Source organism: Sander lucioperca, chromosome 17, assembly GCF_008315115.2.
Source record: "Sander lucioperca isolate FBNREF2018 chromosome 17, SLUC_FBN_1.2, whole genome shotgun sequence".
NCBI classification, from domain to species: Eukaryota; Metazoa; Chordata; class Actinopteri; order Perciformes; family Percidae; genus Sander; species Sander lucioperca.
The window spans coordinates 19,284,856-19,308,435 of record NC_050189.1 but is presented as its reverse complement, the minus strand read 5'-3'; the positions used below and the strand labels follow the sequence as shown (position 1 = coordinate 19,308,435).

At 39.5% G+C, this 23,580-nt stretch overlaps 3 protein-coding genes across 3 annotated transcripts in view; 2 read left to right on the top strand and 1 right to left on the bottom strand.

The window, feature by feature from the left end:
* The window catches only part of LOC116064544 (zinc finger protein 239-like), an 893,026-nt gene that overhangs the window by 722,226 nt on the left and 147,220 nt on the right, over positions 1-23,580 (top strand). The window lies entirely within an intron of this gene.
* On the top strand, positions 3,903-5,571 carry LOC116064521. The gene is made up of 4 exons (XM_031319760.2): positions 3,903-4,617; positions 4,737-4,923; positions 5,078-5,199; positions 5,429-5,571. Exons 1-4 carry the CDS (start codon positions 4,279-4,281, stop codon positions 5,444-5,446), a joined length of 666 nt encoding a protein of 221 aa, XP_031175620.1. The 5' UTR covers positions 3,903-4,278; the 3' UTR covers positions 5,447-5,571.
* LOC116064519 (Fc receptor-like B) overlaps positions 12,658-23,580 on the bottom strand; it is a 32,064-nt gene continuing 21,141 nt past the window's right edge. Inside the window, exons 3-9 of the mRNA XM_031319757.2 lie at positions 19,424-19,459; positions 18,382-18,645; positions 18,060-18,302; positions 17,205-17,312; positions 16,821-16,907; positions 13,084-13,178; positions 12,658-12,834 (exon numbers count right to left, since the gene is read on the bottom strand). Of these exons, the coding sequence (XP_031175617.1) occupies positions 13,117-13,178; positions 16,821-16,907; positions 17,205-17,312; positions 18,060-18,302; positions 18,382-18,645; positions 19,424-19,459 (800 nt within the window). The 3' untranslated portion in view covers positions 12,658-12,834; positions 13,084-13,116. The remainder of the gene's footprint in view (positions 12,835-13,083; positions 13,179-16,820; positions 16,908-17,204; positions 17,313-18,059; positions 18,303-18,381; positions 18,646-19,423; positions 19,460-23,580) is intronic.

Here is a 23,580-nt window from a genome sequence, read left to right as displayed (position 1 = left end):
TGTTTGAGGACAAGATCTCCCACCTTAAAATTGTCCTCACAACCTTGCTCCAGCTTGCGTTTAGTTATGGTTTCCTGACTCCTCAGGACATTTTTCTCCACCCTCTGGTAGACTTTTTGCCGATGCTCGTTTCCCTCATCAAACACCTCCTCCCGCCGAATCAGTTCCTCCACTTTTTCTGTTGTCACCTAAGGTACCAACATACCACATGGTGTTATATTCTGAACTATTTATCCAAGTAATTATGACCACTTACTCCAAAACAATTACAGCAACGTACCTCATACTCTTCTGGCACCTCAGATGGGTATCTGGCCTCCCTTCCAAACAGTAGGAAATATGGACTATACTGTGTGGTCAGTTGTTTCTTTTTCCTGAGTCCAAACATGACTGGCTGGAGGAACTGGTCCCATTGTGTTGGCGTGTTCCTGGCCAGTTTGTTGAGAGACCTGAAAATGTTTGCATTGAATACCATAACAGCAGGCATTTTATGTCCCTAATTTAGTCCATAGTACTCATGCTGTGTAGGTGCACATGCACAGACCTCTGGATGGTGCCATTAAGCTTCTCAACCAAGCCATTTGTTTGAGGGTGGTATGGGGAACAGAAGCTCCGTTGAATGCCAAGGGCTTTACAGAGCCTGGCATTCACCTTAAATTTAATTTTGCAGAAAAAAGGTCAGCATTTACAGTATGGCTCAGTAAGAAATAAGCAATGTTTGTCATGAGTGTTCACCTGGTTTTTGAACTCTGTCCCCTGGTCTGTAAGCAGTCTCTGAGGTACACCAAATTTGTATACAAAATCCAAAATACAATTGGTCACCCCCTCTGCTGATTTATTCTTCAGAGGATAGGCCTATGCCCACTTTGTAAAATAATCAACCATTACACAAATGTATTGATTACCACCCTCAGTTACAGTCAGCTTCATAAGGTCCATCCCCACCAATTCAAATGGCTCTGTTACCTAAAAGTTAAGATATGGCTAATCAAACATCTGTACAGGAAGCTTGTAAGCACATTTAGCTGCATGGGATATTCAGTGCACAAATAACCTCACCTTTATTCGGTTATACTGTTTTTTTTTCTTTCAGACTGGCACGCTTTGCCTGGCAATCAGGACACTGACCAATCTGAAACCAAATAATATTCAAATTAATGTATATCATAGGCATTTGGTCAAGCAGAAACAGTAAGTCAAATACAACGTCATAGTTAACTTCATGTTGGAGTTGTAAATTAATCTCAAAGTCAGACATCTCTGGTTCATGTTCTTACCTGACACAGCGGGCCAGTGTTTCAGTAGCCACTAGTAGTTTTTACAACGTGTGTAGAATCCATTTAATATTGCTTCAATTTGGCAGATTGATTTGTTCAGTTGGCCTTCATGTAAATAAAAGTAATTTTGGGTGACCCTTTTAACTTACCCATTTGCGGATATTGGCCTCCATTCCAGGCCAGTAGTACCTGCTGATAATTGTGTGTTGTGTCTTTTCAACCCCACAATGTGCCCCAAGGCTGCTGCTATGTATTTCAAGAAAAATGCTGTCTGCTTCGGAGGCCGACGTGACAACTTTTGCAAGATGCTCCTGCTTGTCTTGCCGTCTCCGGCATATATAGTAAAGAATTCCATCTGGTCAAAGAAAGCTCAATTTAATCTAAATATAACAGAAAAAAATCATTGCGATTGATGAAATATGACATTTGAACTTACCCTTAAGTACAAAATTCGAAGCTCTTCTCTTAATTGAGTATCTCTGATGTTTTGTTATTCCCAAAGGGAATAGATTATGGACTTTAAAGTCCATAATTTCTTTGACCAGTTTTGGATCCATTCTTTTTTTTGTTGTTGTTCCTTTTCTGTCTTTTTTAAACAAACTTTTCTCCCTACTTCCAACACTGTTGTAACTTCTGCAAAACCTTATATACTCATGGTACTAATTAGTAAATTGACTGCAAACTTGGCTTGATGGGCTCACCTAATCTGCACCTGCAATTTACATGCATATGGCCAATAATCACAAAGAGGTGTGTTGTTTGGGTTAGCATATACTTCTGGCCTTATATTGTATGTTTTCTATAAGTGATTGTCCATAATCTTGTGTAACAATTTCATATCCAGGCTATAAATAAATGCTTTGTGGTATTTCACATTTTAAGTAGCCTATAACCTCAAGCTTGAAGCTACTAACATAAATACCCTATATAACGTATCTTAATGTTAGTAGCTTAAGGCTACACGGTGTGGTCACAACTTGATCTGGCTGCCTCCTGTTTTAAAGATACGATGTATGAGATATTTGAATGCTATACTTACCATAATTTACTGTGGAGCCTTTTGTGCACGTGAAATCATGTTTGTTTCAATGTGCTTACCGTGGACAAACATACAAGACATGTGCAGACACAAAGACAATTTCTGAGCAAGAGCAACTTGTCAGTTTTTTGCATGCAGTGTGGTATGGTCACAACTTGATCTGGCTGCCTCCTGATTTTAAGAGACTCTGTGTGACGTCTGAGTTCATATCATGCTATGCCCACAAGTTAATGATGCAATGTGATGGTGCATTGCGTTAGACTGCTGAGTTGTTTATATTTTCCCACAATGGCACGAGTTCGAATCCAAGTTGTTTATTCATTTTCTTTCTACTTTTAAAAGGGCTAATTTGTTTTCTACGTGAAATGTGTTTACTTAAACAAGCTCTGAATACTAATAGGTCTATTCAATAAAATGTATTAGATTATAAACATTGTAACAGGAAGAGCAACGTTGTCTTCCTGTTTTCCTTAACAGCAAGCCACATTCAAAACGTGACTGACAAGTTTCCTCAGACAAAGACTCCCAAGACAAATCAGAGAGGTAACGTAAACGTCGTTATGTTTTAACATTTTAATGACAACTTAACAAAAAGACATTCACGCGGACAGCTACGTATTCTCTTCCCGTTTTCAACAGCTGTCGTCACTACGACAACAGCATTTGGCTGACGGTCGCCAGTTAACATGGTCTCTCGTTAAACCAAAACGCCGGTCACGGAGCAGAGCGTTTGCCTGGAGTTTGCTCAGAGTTGGAGTAATATTGTCAACAATTACTAGATACTAAAAGCATAGTTTTCAATCATGGGTGTTCGCTGTATTGTAAAGAGCTGCAACAATAAACAGGGGAGACCAGGTAATACCATGATGTTTCATAGATTTCCAACCAAAAACGCTGACCAGCTGAATCTATGGCTACTTGCTCTGGATATGGATCCAAATACACCTGTAGCCACCTTCAAGAACCATCGTGTATGTCTGCAACATTGCATCATGACTTTGGTAAACATACACGCCACTTTCCTAAAGCCAAATGGTGTGTTATCTGTAGCATTTTCAGCTATCCACGTGTATGTCTACGCTGTATACAGCAGATGTAAACATACCCACCACGTGGCGTCGCCACGTTGCGTGTTATCGCAAGAACAACGTCACGCATGTAAAAAAAAAAAGAAAAAAAAAGAAAAAGGTTGGGTTTAGGAAAAGAACATTGGGAAAGACTTTAGTAACACAAAAAAGCAACAGAAACATGGAAAATAACGACAAAAACACGCTTAGGAAAACAATAAACGGTTGGGTTTAGGAAAGAAACATTGGGGAAGGCTTAAAAAAAAAAAAAAAAAAAAAAAAGGACTAGCTACTGTAACAGTGGTAACGTTAGTAACACTATTACATGAATAGGGTTGTCACTACTATTGCAGTTGTTCTCGGGCTCCATGTATCCCCTGTAATGTTATTGTGTTGTCAAAAAAATACATTTTCAAATCAATTCTCAATTTTTAACTGATGACAGACATGTTGTGCAAAAACATGTATGCATGTAAAGGTGTGTAGAGAAAACTTTTCCATGTTGGTTTGTCATCAACAGGAAACACACCAAATTGATTATTCAGAAATGGATATCAGTTCAACATCAGCCTTGGACATCAGTATGGCTTCAGAACCTGTCTCAGAAACTTCAGCTGATCCTGCTGACTCCAGTTTTCTTCCTGACACAAGCCCCTCCACCTATACCACAGGAAGCTCAGCAAGCATTCCTGGACAATTTAGAGGATGGTAAGAGAGGAAGTGGCTGGTTAATGAGTCCAAACTCATGGAACTATTCCAAAAATGCACTTTTTGTGGAGCTGCAATGTGTGATGTGAACCAAACTGTGAAAACATATGGCAGCAGGATCAGAGTCGCATGGCAATGTAACAGTGGACACACTGGAGATTAAGAATCATGCCCAACTGTCCGTGGAATGGCGGAGAACAACCTGCTAGCAGCAGCAGCAACACTCTTCACTGGTGCTACTTACACAGACATTGCTGATTGGGCAGGGCTTTTGAACCTTCAGCTGCCCCAGAAAACCACCTACTATAGCATACAGTCCAGCTACCTGATTCCGGTTATAGCAGAAAATTACAAGAAGCAGGAGGACACTATAAGAGCAAGACTCATCTGCCAGACTCTAGATGGTGAGGAAGTGCAGATCTGCAGAGATGGGAGATGTGATAGCCCAGGCCATTCCTGCAAATACACAACTTATTCCTTCATGGATGACTCCACCAATCAAATAGTAACATTTGAGTTGATTCAGGTAAAAATAATCAATAATAAATATTAAAATAGTTACAAAAGTTCAGTCATTGTCATACTAAAAAGTATTATCAGAAATGTAATCACAAGTAGGCAGTAACCCTTACTTGTTCCCTCTAGGTGACCCAGGCCAAAAGTTCTGTTGCGATGGAGCCAATGGGTTTCAAGAAAGGATTGGAAAAGCTCCTAGATGAAGGGATCGATGTAAAGGTTGTCACAACCGACAGACATCCCTCTATCAGGAAAATAATGAGGGAGGATTTTCCAAATATAGAAGACCAGTTTGATCCATGGCATACCGCAAAAGGTTAGTCTATTGTTGTTAGTGTAAGCTATTGTGCACAACTCCTGATACTTCTGCTGTGCTGTGTGGGGTGTCTCTGTGTATCACAGTTACCATATTGAATATGCATTTTCTGAAGTGCATTGTTGTTATAATGCTTTTCCTTATTTTAATTTAGGAATCAAAAAGAAAATGGTTTTGGCATCCAATCGCAAGAACTGCATGGACCTGGCACCTTGGATAAAGAGTGTGAGCAATCACATGTGGTGGGGCTGTAGCTCATCAAAAGGAGATCCAAAGGTACACAATCATACATTATATACACACACACATATTGCAAAGGCAAGGTGTAATTTATTTGTCATGTGCATATTGTAAGCAGGTATAATGCACTGTGGAATGTCACTGCTGACTCGCACACATCACCTTCCAACATCAATTTTATTTTTTAGGGTATATTTTTTTTCAAAAGAGTTTTGCGTCCTGTATGCTGAAAATATTTCTGCTTGTGCTCTAATGTTATTGTCAGGAATTGCTGAGACGATAGAAGTCAATTCTACATCATATCTGTGGGGTCCATCGCTGGGAAGAAGATGGGATGGAACACAAATGCTACCACACTGATCTGCCAGCAGACGAGCAAAGGAAGAAGACTAACTGAAAAGGCACAAATATTTTCATAAATGAACACTTGACACGGAAAAATGCGGACATCGCAAGGATTGCACGACAACTTAAAAAGCAAGGCAAGATTCAACAAACCTGGGTAACAAACTGTAAGATCTTCATCAAACTTAATGGTTCGCCGGAGGAAGCAAAAGTATTGGTGATAAAGAAGATGGAAGATCTTGAGAAGTACTGATAGCACCTGGTAAGGTAGCTTTTGACACTCTACACCATCACAATGCTGAACACACCAAGAACCCGGACTACACCAAGCATTGATATGGACATGTTACAGAATATCTTGCAACAACAACAAATGGAACTGGAAACCAGTGAGTATCATGAGAACACCACAACAGAGACAGATACTGAGATAGACCCTGATAATAATTTTCTCTCTTCAATCGTTAGAAACTGTAATTATTTTACCCAAGAACAATATGAAAACAGTGTAAAATCAGAAGATAACCTGTCAATAATACATTTCAATAGTCGAAGCATGTACGCTAACTTTGAGGCCATCAAAGATTACTTGAAGCATTTCACTCATTCATTTAGCATTATTGCAATAACTGAAACCTGGTTCAACGATGATAAAGGTATTGATTTTTGTCTTGATGGCTATGAATTAAGATATACAAACAGAAAAAATAAAATAGGAGGGGGGGTTGCTTTGTACATTCATAAATCTGTTAAATTTAATGTCTTAACAAATATGGCCATAGCTGTGGATGGATTGTTTGAATGCTTAACAGTAGAAATTCTAAATGATAAAAAGACTAATATCCTCATGAGTTGTGTGTACCGGGCACCTGGGTCAAGTATAGAAACTTTCAATGAGTGGATGGATAAACTGTTTTCCACTGTGAACCAAAAAAATGTATTTATCTGTGGTGATTTTAACATTGATTTGTTAAATCCAACTAAGCTAAAAACCGTTGATGACTTCATTGATACAATGTACAGCTTGTCTCTGTATCCAACTATAACAAAACCGAGCAGAATAACGTCACACAGTGCCACAATCATTGATAACATTTTTACTAACATCATGGGGAATCAAATCACAAGTGGCCTATTTATATGTGATATCACTGACCACTTACCTGTTTTTACTTTGTATGACTGTAATCTCAAAAAAACAAAAGACGCTATGGTAAAAATCTCTAAACGAATAACAACTGAGGAAACGATCCGTGCCCTAAATAGTAGTTTGGCGCTCCAGGATTGGACTTCAGTATACAGAGAACCAAATGTGGACAGTGCTTATTGTAATTTTCTAGATATCTTCACTTCCCTGCATAATAAACACTGCCCGGTGAAAGAATATTTTGTAAAGGAAAAACATAAAAAAGCCCTTGGATTACAAAAGGAATAATCAATGCCTGTAAAAAGAAAAACAATCTCTACAAATTGTTTATCAAAGTAAAAACAAAAGAAGTGGAGCAAAGATATAAGAAATACAAAAATAAATTAACTGATATCATAAGAACAAGCAAACGGTTATATTATCAAAAAAAACTATATGAAAATAAAAATAATATAAAAGGAACTTGGGATGCTTTGAATAGCCTAATCAAACAAGGCTCTTCAAAGTTGAAATATCCCGATTACTTCATTGATGAAAATGGTGAAGATTATAATATGAACAATGTAGTAAATAAGTTCAACAATTTTTTTGTTAATGTTGGCCCTGAGTTGGCTGCTGATATTCCAGACCATGGAGTTGTAAAATCATCTATTGAACGGAATCCCCTGTCTTTCTTCCTCTCACCTACAAATGAGCAGGAAGTAACAAAAACTGTGCGGATGTGTAAAAGTAAGTTCTCCACTGATTGTCATGATATCAACATGGCATTAGTTAAAAAAGTTATACTGAATATTGTAAAACCCCTAACTTATATTTGTAACTTGTCATTCCAGACTGGCTGCTTTCCAAGTAAAATGAAAATCGCTAAAGTAATTCCACTCTTCAAAAATGAAAACAAACACGCTTTTACAAACTACAGACCAATCTCTCTTTTGCCTCAGTTCTCAAAAATTTTAGAGAAGCTTTTCAATTCTCGACTTGAAAAGTTTCTTGAAAAACATCATATAATTAATGAAGGCCAGTATGGTTTTAGGTCTAAAAGAACTACCTCAATGGCAATAACTGAAGCTATTGAAGAAATTACTAATGCACTGGAGCATAAAAAGTATGCAGTTGGTGTCTTTATTGATCTAAAAAAAAGCCTTTGATACGATTAATCACTCAATTCTACTAAATAAGATGGAAAGATATGGAATTAGGGGGCTGGCTGGGGATTGGTTAAAAAGTTATTTAACAGAGAGTACAGTTTGTTAAAATGGGTCAGTATTTATCAGATACTCTTGGTGTTGCTTGTGGTGTCCCCCAGGGGTCAGTGTTGGGGCCAAAACTGTTTAATGTGTATATAAATGATATTTTTAATACGTCCAAAGATCTGAAACTCATACTATTTGCAGATGACACTAATATATTCTACTGTAGTGATGATTATAATGACCTTGTACATATGGTAAACAGGGAACTAAATATAATAAAAAAGTGGTTAGACACTAATAAATTATCCTTGAATATAAACAAAACTAAGATAATGATGTTTGGTAATCGCAATGCTATGTCTGAACAGAAAATAAGTATTAATGGTACCCAGGTTGAAATCGTAAGTGAGACTAAATTTTTGGGCGTAATAATTGACAGTAAATTGTCATGGAAACCCCATGTCAGACACATTAAAACAAAAATTTCAAAAAGCCTCTCAATTATAAATAAAGCAAAATTATACCTTGATGGAAATGCACTCCGTACTCTATACTGCACCTTGGTACTCCCATACCTTACGTATTGTGTTGAAGTATGGGGGAATACTTACAAGAACACAATTAATCCTCTGATTATATTACAGAAAAGAGCAGTGCGGATCATTCACAAGGTTGGTTTTTTAGACCATACTCATAATCTGTTTATGCAGTCAAAGTTGTTAAAATTTGATGACCTTGTAAAATATAGTACAGCAATAGTCTTATACAAAGCATTCAACAATTTATTACCGCCTAACCTACAACGTTTTTTTATAACTCCAGTGCGAGCTTATGACTTGAGAGGTTTTGGATATTTTTCATTGCCGAGAGCTCAAAACACTCGTAAACGTTTCTGTGTGTCTGTATGTGGAGTGAAACTCTGGAACAAACTGGACTTACAACACAAGCAATGCCAAACTGTCAATCGATTCAAACTGTTATATAAACATCGGGTCTGGTCAAAATATAGAGATGAGGGTCTTTAATTTAAATTGCTGTTGTCTCATAGTGTTAATAAGTGCTCAATGTTTCCTTACCATTGTTGGTTTAATTTGTCTTTTACCATTATTGGTATATTGTCCATTACCATTGTTGGTTTTGTTCATTTTCTTTATATTGTTGGTATACAGTTTGTTGTAATGTAATAATTATTGTTACCTGTGGTAACGCCACCATGATCTTTCATTTGTAAAATAATCCTTGAACAAGTAACAGTGAAGCTGAATGTAGTAAGCTCTGAATGGGGAACTGGGGGTGGGATTAAATAAGTTATCTTCTTCCCACTCCCTTTCAGGTAGAAATTGATCATTTTATTTATATATTGTATAATTTTCTTTTGTTACTATTGTCTGCCTGAAATAAATGAATAAATGAAAAAAAAAAAATGAAAAAAATGAAGTGGTCAAGAATACACGCCTACTGAAAGACCTGGAACAAATGGCACTGTTCAAACACATGGGTATGTTTATCAAACACTTCACAGTTAGTGAATTGGCTCCATACATTGTAGTTTGTGTGGGAACCATTTCTGTGCAACTGGTTTACAATGTATTAGGTGGTAATATTGCACTACATACAATGATGAACATTACATAAAGCCAATCTTCAACAGATCATGCACACAACTTGTAATCTGTGTTCCATGTATTGTTTATACAGTATTTTCTCATTTGTACTGTCTTTATTTCTGTTTTACTAGGACAACTTGAAGTCTTCCATAATGCCCTTCTCAAATACTGTCCCAAAAGATTGCACTTTGAATATGCATTGATGCAAGCGCGAACAATGTTGGCAGTCATGGACCATAATGAAAACCACAACACACAACGACAACAGGCAAAAACAGAGTCTGGTAAGTACTAAAAATATATTGTATTAATACTATAACCTCCTGATACTTCAGAGTTTTCAGCGATACACGTCAGTAATTATCTGTATGTAATTTATCACCTAAATATATAATTTCCCATATTTATCTTTTACAACATAACACTTTTGCTGGTATAACTTGCATGACATAATATAGCCTTCTGGTCAGAATCATAACAGACCAAACTCCTCAGTCTATATATCTCAGAATATGCTGGTTTTCATTTCAGGCCTACAAAGACACAATGTGGTTTTCCAAAAACAATCAAAACAATGTATTGCCAGACCTGTCTACCAGGAAACATCACATACTTTCAGGAACGACATGATGGATGCAGTAATTCAGAGAAGGCTGGATCCATCGGTGAAATACCAAGACCCTGAATCCCATTTCCCAGTTCCCCGTTTGGTTGCTAACATCGCCAGTTTCAAAACCCAGGAAGGAGGATGTCATTTCCAGACACACATCAAGGTTCACAGGTCCAGACTCATAATGGTATGATGTGGTTATAAATAAATAAATGGTCACCCACCCCACCCACCTAGAATCCCATAGGCCTGTTTTTCATTATGTCACCATGCCACCTAAAGTGCCTTTTTTGTTATTATTATTGTACATTGTTTTTGTTATTGTTGTCCAGCAATTGTAAAAAAAAAAAAAAATAACTACATTTCTTAATTTTTTGATTTCTCTTGTTCTCTTATCTCTCCTGTGCTAATCTGCCTTGTGTAGGGCTACACTTTGTAAAGTAAAAGGTGTTCAATGTCATACTGACTACACACCATATGTTGTCTACAAAAATAAAAAAAAATAAAAAAAAAATTGTAGATGTTTCAAGAATGTATTTGAACTACAAAATATTACAGTAAGTATAAAGCAGATGATGGTTTCACATATTTTCATGATGAAATAAAGCTCTGCTGTCTTGTAAGAGGTCAAAGGATGGAACCTGTGTGGGCAGAGAAAAAACTGTAAGGCAGTGTAGTTTTACAGACCAGTGTCAAAGTATCAGACAGTCTGACAAGAATATGCAAAGTGTATACAGAGTAATGTAGTCAAGAACAAAACAAGCATAATTCCCTGACAAGTACTACTCTGATATTCGTAGCTTGCTCTTATGTTATGTTGTCAGTCACATATCTTTATTCACAGATATAGTCTATGCTACATGTACAGTAATACCAACACAACCACATATGCAATTTTTATTCTTGAAATAGATTTGAATATCACCAGTTTATGAATTATGTCAACAATTGTGTATGATAAAGACATGTTGTAAAGCCTAATTACTTTATGTATGATTGGTGTTGGCACTTACAGTTACAACATTTCCATTGCCTCCTCCACTTCTTGAAATCCCACATAGACACCCATCTCTGAGGGATATTTGCTTTGAATGGCACCAACCACACATGATGGCAATGGTTTACGGTTGCTTCTACCCAAAGTTTCTCCTTTCAGGGCCAACTCCAAAACTATGCGGTAGGACACCAACCTGTATTGACTGAGAGCACAGAAAAGTTGGTTTGACTAGCTAGGCTACAAGTAAACAGGTGATCATGAATGGCAATTTCAAGGGTGCTATGCCAGTTGGCATGTATGCATATGTCATATTTACGTGTATAGACCAACTGTATGGCGTGGCTATACTACAATTGCATTGAACTAGGCATCATGATTATTATAAAATCACTTACTTGCTGGACAGCGGTCCATTAGGTTCACTCAGTATGGGGCGTTTCTTGCAGTTGATCTTGTCACAACGGGGAAAAAAAAAAAAAAAATCGACAACTGTGGGGTGTATTAGGGCAGAGAAATCCTCTGTGGTAGTGACGCAAATGTTTTCATTGTTATCAAGCCTTGCCATCGATGGCAATACCTGGTCCCACTCACTACAACAAAGGCACTCGGTTTCTGTCGGCATAGGTTGGCATGTTCCACATTTACACCACCAGTCCGTGTTCGTTCTGATTCTCCCCTCGACCTCAGTCTGTTAGGCATTTTGTCTATCAGCTTCCAAAATTTGTAACTCCTCGTCTGTGTATTCTGGCTCAAAAAGATATGGTTCTGGATCTTGTTTTGATACGAAGTAAAAATCCTCTGATAATTCCTCAAAGTCAGCCATGATCACCAGTCACGTTCGCTACTAACTAGCTATTCACATTGGTTTTGTTGACGGAAGTAACTGTGCTTTTCGGTGTTGCGCTAATCACTCCACCCAAGTAGCAATGCTTCCACTTTCTGAGAATATAGTTCCCACTTAGTATACAGTTAGAAGATGGCTGTGTCTCATGTGACCTTATTATTTGTACACCCTATGACTATACAAATCACAACATGTAAATAGGAACATATTTGCGTTATTTTGTCACTTATTCGGAGCAGTCAGCTAGTTGGAACCGGTTACATGCATGATCTGTGCTAGGCTAAGTTAATGCTGGGGGCGTCAGACAGCGTTATAGCACGCACGGAGATGAGAAGGGTATGTATCGACTTATTTAACTCTGGGGGTTACTGTGAATAAGCTAAAGTCCCAATAAGTCGGCGTGTTCCTTTAACATCGATCAACATTTATTTATAGTGCATCACAGCAACCAACAGGTATCCAATGGGCTCAAAGGACCAAGAAAAAAACAACATACCATACAATAAAAATAGTAAAACATAGAATACAGTAAAATCTGAAACTGTTACATAGAAATATAAAGGAGAAATAATTAGATAATCCTGCAGTGCTACTGTGCATTAAAAGCGAAGTCTGTAATGGTGTAAATGTCAGGTGGTAACTTGTTCCAAAGTCTCGGGGCAGTAACTGTAAAAGAGTGACACCCCCCCCACAGTTTACACCTTTGTCCTTGGGACTTCTAAAGCCAGTTGGTTGGATGACCGGACCGACCTTTTGTGCTCGGAAAGGTTTAAAATCTCTGACAAATACGCCGGGCCTATACAGATGTAGGTGTGAGGCTCTCTGGGGACCAGTGATTGGCCGGCTGGACTCCACTGGTTGGACTGGTGTGATGGTGTTCAGGTCTTCCTCAGTGAGGAGTAGAGGACCTCTGGGTCTGCTGGAGGCTCTGAACACAAACAGTTCAAACTAAATGAGAAACTGTTGGAGACAAACTCCATCAGCAGACAAACAGCGTTTCTCAACAGTGACTTGTTTGGCTCACTTCATACATTTAGATAAGGGCGGTAGTTTTTTTTAAGCCCACAGACCATCGCAGGTTAAATGTCATAGTCCAGTCCATGAACAAGTCGAGGAAATTTTGTGTTCTCCTCTAATGGATGTTTCTAGTGATGGAGACATAGAAGAGCAGCTGTACCTTTCTTCCTGTTTGATTTCTTGTCTTTGATCACTATTTGTCCATAACGACGTCTTCTGTTCTCACTCCGGAGTAGACTGCAGCTGGATCACTCTCTGGAAAAAAAATTAAATTGATTATTTAACTTTTACTACAATCAATAATACTATTTTCCATAGTATTAGAAAATGACTTAATAGTTGATACATTTTAGCAGCAAATTTCAGGATATAACTTTAAGACAGAAGTGTCAACGTCTACATAAGGGGAAGTACAACTTAAAATGTCAGTTTTATTATCTTCCTAACATTTGTTGCTGATGTCAGGGCTTAGATGGAAACCCAGTTCATGTGAAATGGACTTCACACTCACAGAGCTGTTCTTTTTTAGAGACATGTTGACCACAGGAGGAACAAGTCACCATGTCAACATGTCAGGGTGTCACACAAACAACATTTGTTGGGAAACAACACAGAGATGGGAAATAACAAAGTACAAATACTTCGTTACTGTACTCAAGTAGATTTTTCAGATATTTTTACTTTACTATTTATTTTTGTGGCGACTTTTTACTTTTACTCCTTATATTTTAACACGAATATCGGTACTTTCTACTCCTTACATTTTACAAAATTGGCTAGTTACTTTAGTTTTATACAAGAGGTCGTCTATCAGGAGTGATTGTGAGTGCAGCGCAGACTCACACCGCGAGCGGGCGCGCCATACAGAGAAAAAAGTGAGAGAGGAAAAAAAAGAGACTAGCTGTCCAGAGGATAATCAGTTGAGATCATATGTGTGCGTCCACACAACTGACATTAATAAACACATGCTCACACACAACCAGCCTGTATACAAACAGAAACAGGGCTGGACACAGACATTTTGGGGGACGGGGGCTTCAGGGAAATTAAGGGCAAATGATTAATAAATGATTATACCTTACCAATTTCCTTTAATTCCCTCTACACTCCCAACTGTTTAATACTCAACACATTACTACATAATAATCTGTTCACACAGAGACCATGGTCTTTAGTATTCAATAGGTTAATCACGAGAGCGAGAGGCATGTTTTCTATGCTACTAGTTTCAAGTAAATTATATATTTTGAAGAACTGGCTGCACCAAGGAGAGGGACATTGTTTTACCAATAATTTGTTTATTTTGCACATGGCAATATATCACTTTAAAACTAATTTCAGGTGTTGCTTCTAACCCTACAGTCACATTAGCTACAAGAGACAGAGACAAAGAGAAAGGCTACCATTCATTTTCAATGGGAGTGGCCGTTTGCCAGCAACAAGCGACGAGCTTGCCGCTGCCACGAGCAAGGCGGGGCCAAAATAGACAAGAAGTCTATTTTATGCAAATGCTGAGCGACGCGACAAAGCGACTGCCAATCAGAGTGAAGGCAGCGTGAGGGCAGCGTGATGTATGTCAGTGGCTCGAGTCGAAAATAATTCAAGATGGCGGAAAACGCTTCAGGACATCGTATTTACGTATATATCTGATATGTTTGGCATTTTATCTCATATATTTTGTTACTTTTATCGAGAAATGAATACTTTTAAATCCAAAAACATTGTTCTTGTGACTTGACAATACCTCTTAAGTGACTTGTAAGACGTGGTTGAAGGTAGCACCGGAGGATTTCGGTTTACTTTTGCCAAGCAACCATGGAGTAGGCTAGGCACGCCCAAGAGCGCCCACAAGCGACTACGTGTCGCTCTCTTTTGTAGCTAATTTGACTGTGGGGTAAAGCCTGGTCCTGTCTTCCAGTTGTAGCTCGTGAGATCTCTGCTGCTCTCTCAGGTTGAGGCCTAACACTTTCATCGTCTGAGTTGTGTCTTCTGTGTGTTGCTGCTGGTACCTGGTGTTAACCATGCATTAAGATTTGCTCTTGGCTGTTTCCTGGCGCTCCTCCTCCTTCCTTCTAAATTCCCCCTTTCTTTTTTGGCATTGTGTGCGGCAGGCATGATTATAACAAATAGTTTAAATATTTTTTGTTTCACAAGCAAGATAACCTTCAGCTTCACACAGCCAGAATACTGAATTACCTGAAGACAAGAGAGAGAGAGAGAGAGAGAGAGAGAGAGAGAGAGAGAGAGAGAGAGAGAGAGAGAGAGAGAGAGAGAGAGGCCAGCCGGCATTGGAACTAGGAAATCTCCCGACCTGATATTTTTATTTAATAAATATATTTGTTTGACAGGAAAGCTGTCATGAATATAAATGCCTATATTCATTTATTTTAAAAAAGGTCACTTTCTCTTTAGGAAGATGAAAGGAAGCTGCTCAAGCCCTTTTTGATGTCTATGTGTGCTTAAGCAGAAATGACGAAGGAGGAGAAGTGAGATCAATCAGGAAGCATTTGGAGAAAGATTCTGCTGCCAGGTGGGAACACACACACCTAGAGCTGTCTACTAGAGATCAGATCACTCAGACCAGATTATAAAGGCCAGAACGAGACCTTAGAGACTCCCAGACCCTCAGAGTTGGGAGGCATTACACTTTAACATGGTTTAACTGGACTGTGTTCCTGATTCTCATTGATCCAGAGTTCATTAAATGCTTCTGTGGAAGTCATCTAATTCTCCAGAACCTTCTTCACGTGTGTGAATATGAGTCGTGCTGCTCCTGAGGTTTCCTTAAAGCCCCAGTGTGTAACGTGTTTAGTTGTTCATTATCAAAATCTGTGTTGCCCGTTCACAAACTTGTCCTTTTTCATGAATATTTACCACCACCATCAATTCCAAAAATTCCTATTGGCTTGGAATTTTACATTTGCGCTTGCATGAACTGGGGTAGAACCTCCATAATGATGCACCATCTTGAAATACGTTAGCCGGTAAGGGACATACAGGACATACTGCTCCACCTTTTGCATTTTCGACTCACAGCTGCTGCTAATGGGTATTGTAGCTTCCCGGCCCCGGCAAGTTTGAAGAAGGTAACATGGAGGACCACACGTATTCAAAATCCAAATTTCAGTTCTTCTTCAACCAGAAAAAGAAAACAGATAATACAGACCGGTGTCATCAGAAAAAAAGAGTGAACATTGGAGCTGCTTTGGAAACACACACCAAATCCAAACTAGTTAAATATCCTCCGGACCGCTGCTGTCTCCTTTTCTTTCTCTCTCCTTTCCGTCGGGTGAAAAAGGGTCATCAGGTCTATCAGCCGTCGTTGTTGGAGTTCATGCGTTCTCTTAATGCATCCATGAGTTCATGTCGGAGAGTGGCGCGCGCGCTTCACACCACGAGCGGGTTGATTGCAATATATGATCTCAACGCTAGATGGGAGTAATTCTTACACAATGTAGCTTTAAAAACGGCATTTTACTGTTTACATGGACATATTCCATTACTTTAGATCTATTGTAAGTGATCATAACATACAAAGGTATGTAAATCTGCAAATGTATAGTTTATATATATATATATCATCTTTGTTTTGTCCTGTGTCCTGCAGTGAAGCGTGTGCAGACCACACTCAGGTGAAGGGTTGCTATGAGAAACAGGAACCTGGACGACCACAGAGCTGGTAGAGCTGTTAGAGGTGTTGGAGAAAACACCCAGACTCTCATGCAAAGCACAACACATGATATTATCTACTAAAATAGACCTTACACTGTGACTGTTGTGGACTAAAACATTATTTTATAAAATGCTCTTTTTCGAAAACGTCCTCTCAGGACATTAAACCAAGAACACACACACCGTCCCTCAGAGTCTTCTGAAAATCAGTAAAAACATCTTTACCTCTGCTCCGTCTGATTGGCTGTTTCAGGTTACGTGATATTGTGACATCACTGTATGTGACGTCATCATCTCCAGCTTCTACTTCAGCTAAAATAAACCAAAGTTAACATAAATTTCAATCAATTTAATCATTAAAGAGACATCTGTAAAGATGGAAATATGAGGAAGATTATGTGATCTGATCAAAAGCTCCGGAGCATGCTAAAGGGCCCTCGTGGTGAGGATGGTTTGTCAACAACAGAATAGTGATTCATGAGAATCCTAAGAGACGTTTGACTTGAAGAAACAGCTGTTGAACACCTCACTCCAATTCTGAAATTGAAAACATCAACAGTACATTTAGATTTTAAACTGCAGCGCAATATGAGTCTTATTGAGACTAACCTTTAGGTTTCCTACGGATGCATCGTAGAACCAGGAGAACCAGGAGAACCAGGACACCGACTGGAACAGCAGACCACAACACGATGGAGGTTAGGGTTGTGGGTTTCTCTAAAATGAACAAAAAATATTTAATTAAAAGCATAGAAATCAAAGTAAGTAGATAACATGTTCAGCTATTTCACTGTTCCTCCTTTTTTATGTGAAGATTTAGACTTTTAACTTCAATGTTGTGTATCATGTTTGTAATTGAGTGAATTCCCTTGGTCTAGTTAGAAGAAGAAATATCTAATATCAGAGGGTGGGTTAGGCTGCTTCCACACCGTGTTAACCCAACCCTGGAGCGTTTTGGTCAGAACCCCCTAGCCCGAACCGCTAACCCTAACTTTCACACCGGAGTAGTTTGGTCCGTGTTAACCCAACCCTGGAGCGTTTCATTGGATAGTCCCGTTGGTTTGGGGTGGTGTGAAAGCTCATTCAAACTCTGGTGCAGACCAAATAACAGAACTCTGGTCGCTTGAATAGGGAGCTCGAGATTTGGGTCTCTTCATGTGAGAACGCAATCAGACAAACACAGAAAGTGAACCAAAAATCAATGCATTAACTAGCCTGCAATTTCCACCTTGCACACAATTTACCTGATGTATAAATGATTAAAGTGACGATAACTTTCAGATCCATAACCTACACTGACCACACATCAACATCATCACCTCAAAGATGAGGTTTGGTGCACGTGACAAAGTGTAGTGTGAAAGCAAACAGAACCAAATAAAAAATGAAGCCCCCAAATCACAGTCTACCGAACTGTAGGTGTGTAAGCACCCTAAGCTGAATAATGACCTGTAACCTCCTCACCTGTGACAGAGACCCAGCTGGGTGGAGACTCTCCATCACTGCTGATGATGCACTTGTAGAGGCCTTCATCAGACCTGGAAACATGGTGGATGGTCATGTGACCTGCAGGCTCAGTCCTGATGAAGGAGCCATCTTTATAGAAATCAGCTGGGAGGTTGGAGGACGTCTCTGTTTTACAGTGCAGAGTGAGGTCTTCTCCCTCCATCACAGGGAGGACAGGACTCTGCAGGATCACTGGTCCACCTCAACACAGAGACAAACTACAGCATGTCATCCATTCACACACAGCTTCATCAATACTGACTCCACAGTCTGATCTTACCAGGGACAGTGATGTTGATGCTGTTACTGGTTGCTCCCTCTCTGGACTCACACCAGTAAACTCCACTGTCCGATGGGACTACATAGCTGATGTTACAGGAAGAACTCGCATTTCTTCCCCAGCCATCTCCACACTGAGTCCTGGTTTCTCTGGTTATGTTCCTCCTCAGAGTCCATCCAGCTGAGCTGTCGTCCTCCTCACAGCTCAGAGAGACAGACTGTCCTTCAAACAGCTGAGAGCTGCTGGGACTCACAGTCAGAGAGGCTGGAGGGAGGAGGGACAGAAAGACGCAGTTATAGAAGATGATTTGCAAGGCTTATTTTGTCCACATTCCTTATAATCCTGCTTTTTTCACAGCTCACTGCAGAATCCTCAGTGAGCTAACAAACCATTTCTGCATGTTTTCAAATTGAACTTTCAAAGTTGCTTTTAGACCATTCAATTCAATTTATATATAGTATCAAATCATAACAAGAGTTATCTCGAGACACTTTACAGATAGAGTAGATCTAGACCACACTATAATTTACAAAGACCCAACAATTCCAGTAATTCCCCCAAGAGCAAGCATTTAGTGCGACAGTGGCGAGGAAAACTCCCTTTTAGGGAGAAACCTCGGACAGACCCAGGCTCTTGGTGGGTGGTGTCTGACGGTGCCGGTTGGGGGTGTAAAGATAATGGAACAGTGACTAGAAATAGTATTTGTAGTAGTTCATGGCGAAGCAGGGCAGTGCAGGGTGCTACAGGACGTAGCAGGGTGTGGAGCAGGACCACCAGGACAGCTGCAACCATGATTTAGGTGCACCCTAATCCAAGGAAACACATTTATATATAATCCTTCAAAAGAATCAATTTTTCCTCTTTTTCTAACAGCTGGTGCATTATTTGAAACAGCCCTGGTTTTGAATGAAATTTTATCTTCGCTCTCCAGTCTGTGAGCACTGCGGCTATCAAAACTGCTTTTAGTGTTTTAATGTATTGATAAACTCTCCTCCTCAAACCTTGTCCTGTCTATCAGATGTGACAGAAGGAGTTTACTGACCTTGGTTTGTTGTGCTGATCAGCAGTGAAGTCAGAACTGAAGAGAAATCAACCTCAGGTTAGTTTGAGCTTTAATGTGGAACAAGACATCAAAACAGAAAAACAGCCACGCATTGATATTAGATTAAAAAATATTAAAGTACGCAGTCAATGTTTTTCATTTTATCCTCAGACTTGACAGCAGTAAATTAAGGAGGACATCCAGGGTCTTAGAAATTGAAATGAAGAATTTCTTTATTTAATATTTAATTCTATAAAACGGGAATTATTAAACTGGTTTGAATTTATCCATTATGTAGTAGAGGAACTAAAAAAAGAGTTTCAAAGTTAAACTTCAAAATTATGGACGACGGAACATGACTCAAGTCTCAATTAATTAACATAATACATAAAGAATAAATAAATCAATGCTTTAAATGTATTTCTACATTTTTGTCCACCTACAACTTTTTATGACTCTGCGAACCCACGGACGGAGCTAGCATGTTGTTGAATGAATATTCTAAATATTACGACTATTAGGCTTATCCTGTTTTGATCATATTCGGGATATGATGTTTAAATGGCGGAGAAATCTCTCTCTCTCTCTCTCTCTCTCTCTCTCTCTCTCTCTCTCTCTCGTTGAATTTAGTTAAAAAAAGACACAAATGTATTGACAGTAAACAAATAGCAATAAGAGAGGACTGATCCCTGGTCAGATCTACTGGTTGTTATTATGGATCCCATGTAACTTCTAGGAAAGGCCCGCCCTACGAAGCAGCTCGATTGGTCGGGGTTAGTCATTGACCTTAAATAGTTACGGTTAGATAGCCGATTGGACAGGACATAGGACGTGAACCAATCAGGTTCCGTTACCTTGCATAAGCATGGACGCCTGGCCAATAGTAGTGTATGAATGCTATTGAAGGGCGAGTCTTGCCTAGCAGTTGCGTGGGTTCTAGAATAACGCGGTTTTCATACATCTGTACCACACAGGGAGGAAGATTCACTAGGAGTCGGATTATTTGCTTTTGTCTGGCTCTCCGATTTAACCAATCATGTTTGTCATGTCATAAATAAATGTAGGGGAACAAAAATGTAAAAATATATTTAAAGCATTTATTTATTTATACATTCATTCATGGATTTATTTATTTAGACTTATGTCATGTTTTGTCCTCCATACAAATACATAATTTAAAAATACATTGTTATGAGTTTATAAATGCAATTTAAAAAAACCTTTTTTTTAATTTGGAATTATTAGGGCCCGAGCGCCGACAGCGGCGAAGGCCCTATTGGAACTGAAGAAATTATTATTATTTTCCCGGCAAATGAATTGGCTTTTTGAGGGGCTTAACATATTCAAAAACATATAAAAGCATCAAGTCTGGTGAAAATGTACGTATTTTAAGGGTTTCGGTAATAGGCGCTCAAAAATGGCTCGCTAGCGCCCCCTACAAAGTTAAAAAAAATTGAGCCCCTGCAGTACGTTTAACGTAGACTCACGAAACTTGGTACACATATGTATCATATCAAGGCGCACAGAAAACATCATTGGAGCCATACCCTAAACCCAACAGGAAGTCCGCCATTTTGAATTGAATGTTCGAAATTAGTGCGATTTTGGCCATTTCCACATGTCGTACTTTAACAAACTCCTCCTAGAGATTTCATCCGATCAATTTCAAACTTGGTCTGTACCATCTTAAGACATTAAAGATGAAAAGTTGTTAAAAGAAAAACTTTTCGTCAGACGGTGTGGCCGTGGCGTGGCGGCCATTTTGAGTGTTTAGCGATGAACAAAGAAGTTGTTGTAACTTGAGTGTACGTTGTCGTATCTGCCCGAAATTTCTCAGGATTGACAAGGGTCCAGGCCTGAGGACACCTACAGGCCAATGTTGACTTTTGGTCATAGTGCCCCCGCTGGCAACAGGAAATGCGCCTTATATGACAAACATCATCCGATTTACATGAAACTTAGAATGTGTGGTCGACATGTGATACTGAGCCGCCCCCTATACTTTAACCACGCCCACTCATTCAGGCCACGCCCCCTTTCATAACATTTGAACCGTTTAAGGTAGACCCTTGTGTGAGGTATCATTGAACTCAGCAGAGAGTTCCTTCTTCATTGGTGATGGTTTGGCCCGCCCGCTATGTTTAAGCCACGCCCCCTCTCATAAATGCTGACCCATCTAATGTAGAGTCTTGTGTGAGGTATCATTGAACTCAGCAGTCTTTATTTTTAATTGGTGATGGTTTGACCCACCCCCTATGATTTAGCCACGCCCCCTTTTAACAGCTAATGAACCGTATGACGTAGAGTCTTGTGTCAGGTATCGATGAACTCGGCAGGTGGTTCCCTTTTCATCGTTGACGAATTGCGGTGTCTGAGTGCCGCGCCAATGCACGGTCGCAAGGAGCGGCGTCCGCCGGTAACACCGACGCGCGCAGAGGCGCGAGGGCCCGTCCATCACTGCTTGCAGCTTTAATTAATAATTGAATTCATATTTGAAAAAAGAATACAGCTTTTAAAGTTATTGTCCATAAGATGAAAATCTTAGAAACCCCATAGAAACACATTGGAGACGACACAGCAGGTCTCATATTTCAGACACTGCAAAGTTATACATTGTTTGCCGGGCTATTTCGTTATTAAATTCACTTGAGACTTTTTTTAAGTGAGAAATCAACTATATAAAGCTCAAATATATAATATTACGAAAATTGATGGCTAATTGCAAATTTGGTAAGACGTGTCGGACTTTAGCTAGGAGCTCCACACAGTCTGACGAGAAAGCGGCCACCTGAACCTCCATACCCAGTGAAAGTCACCGTTTCTCGGGCTCGGGGCTTGGCGGAGTTGGCTGGCTGCCAGCATAACTAGAGTAGCTATATTTACAGTTTGAATTTCGTCACGCCACTTATATAACATCTACCCCAAGGTCTTCTAAAGCTAACAATGGTGTCCAATTTCAATTTAATGCATTTTTGTGAACATTAGGGATTTCGTTAGCTGCTACTGTCCCTTCAATCCTATTTGTACAGATCGCGGCTAGTTAGCTTCACTTTCGGCATAATAAAAGTATATTTAGGGCCTGAGCGCCGACAGCGGCGAAGGCCCTATTGGAACTGAAGGAATTATTATTATTTTCCCGACAAATGAATTGCCTTTTTGAGGGGCTTAACATATTCAAAAACTCACCAAATTTGGCGGTCGCATCAAGTCTGTTGAAAATGTACGTATTTTAAGGGTTTCGGGAATAGCTGCGTAAAAATGGCTCGCTAGCGCCCCCTACAAAGTAAAAAAAATTGAGCCCCTGCAGTACATTGAACGTAGACTCAAACTTGGTACACATATGTATCATATCAACGTGCACAGAAAACATCATTGGAGCCATACCCTAAACCCAACAGGAAGTCCGCCATTTTGAACTGAATGTTCGTGTGGAATGTTATTTCCACATGTCGTACTTTAACAAACTCCTCCTAGAGATTTCATCCGATCAATTTCAAATTCGGTCTGTACCATCTTAAGAAGTTAAAGATGAAAAGTTGTTAAAAGAACATTTTTTCGTCATAGGGCGTGGCCATGGCGGGGCGGCCATTTTGTGCGTTTCGCCGCCGAAACAGGAACTGGGTGTAACTCGAGTGTACATTGTCCGATTGGCTCGAAACTTTTCAGGATTCATAAGAGTCCAACCCTGAGGACAAATAAAGGCCGATATTTACTTAAAGTCATAGCGCCCCCTAGTGGCAACAGGAAGTAGGCCTAAAAGTCAAGGTGCTATACTTTAACAAACTCCTCCTAGAGATTTCATCCGGCGGACTTTAAATTTGGTCTGTATCTTCTCAACACCTTAAAGATGAAAAGATTTTAAAAGAAAAACTTTTCGTCAGACGGTGTGGGCGTGGCGGCCATTTTGAATGTTTAGCGATGAACAAAGAAGTTGTTGTAACTTGAGTGTACGTTGTTGTATCTGCCCGGAATTTCTCAGGATTGACAAGGGTCCAGGCCTGAGGACACCTACACGCCAAAATTGACTTTTGGTTATAGCGCCCCCCGCTGGCAACAGGAAATGCGCCTTATATGACAAACATCATCCGATTTACATTAAACTTTAACCACGCCCCTTTCTCAGACCACGCCCCCTTTCATAACATTTGAACCATTTA

Bases quoted from the DNA above. Each gene is read 5' to 3' on its own strand.
- LOC116064521 (XM_031319760.2), top strand. From the start codon at position 4,279: ATGGCGGAGAACAACCTGCTAGCAGCAGCAGCAACACTCTTCACTGGT. The intron at 4,618-4,736 runs GTAAAAATAATC...TGTTCCCTCTAG, and splicing joins TAACATTTGAGTTGATTCAG to GTGACCCAGGCCAAAAGTTC. The intron at 4,924-5,077 runs GTTAGTCTATTG...ATTTTAATTTAG, and splicing joins TCCATGGCATACCGCAAAAG to GAATCAAAAAGAAAATGGTT.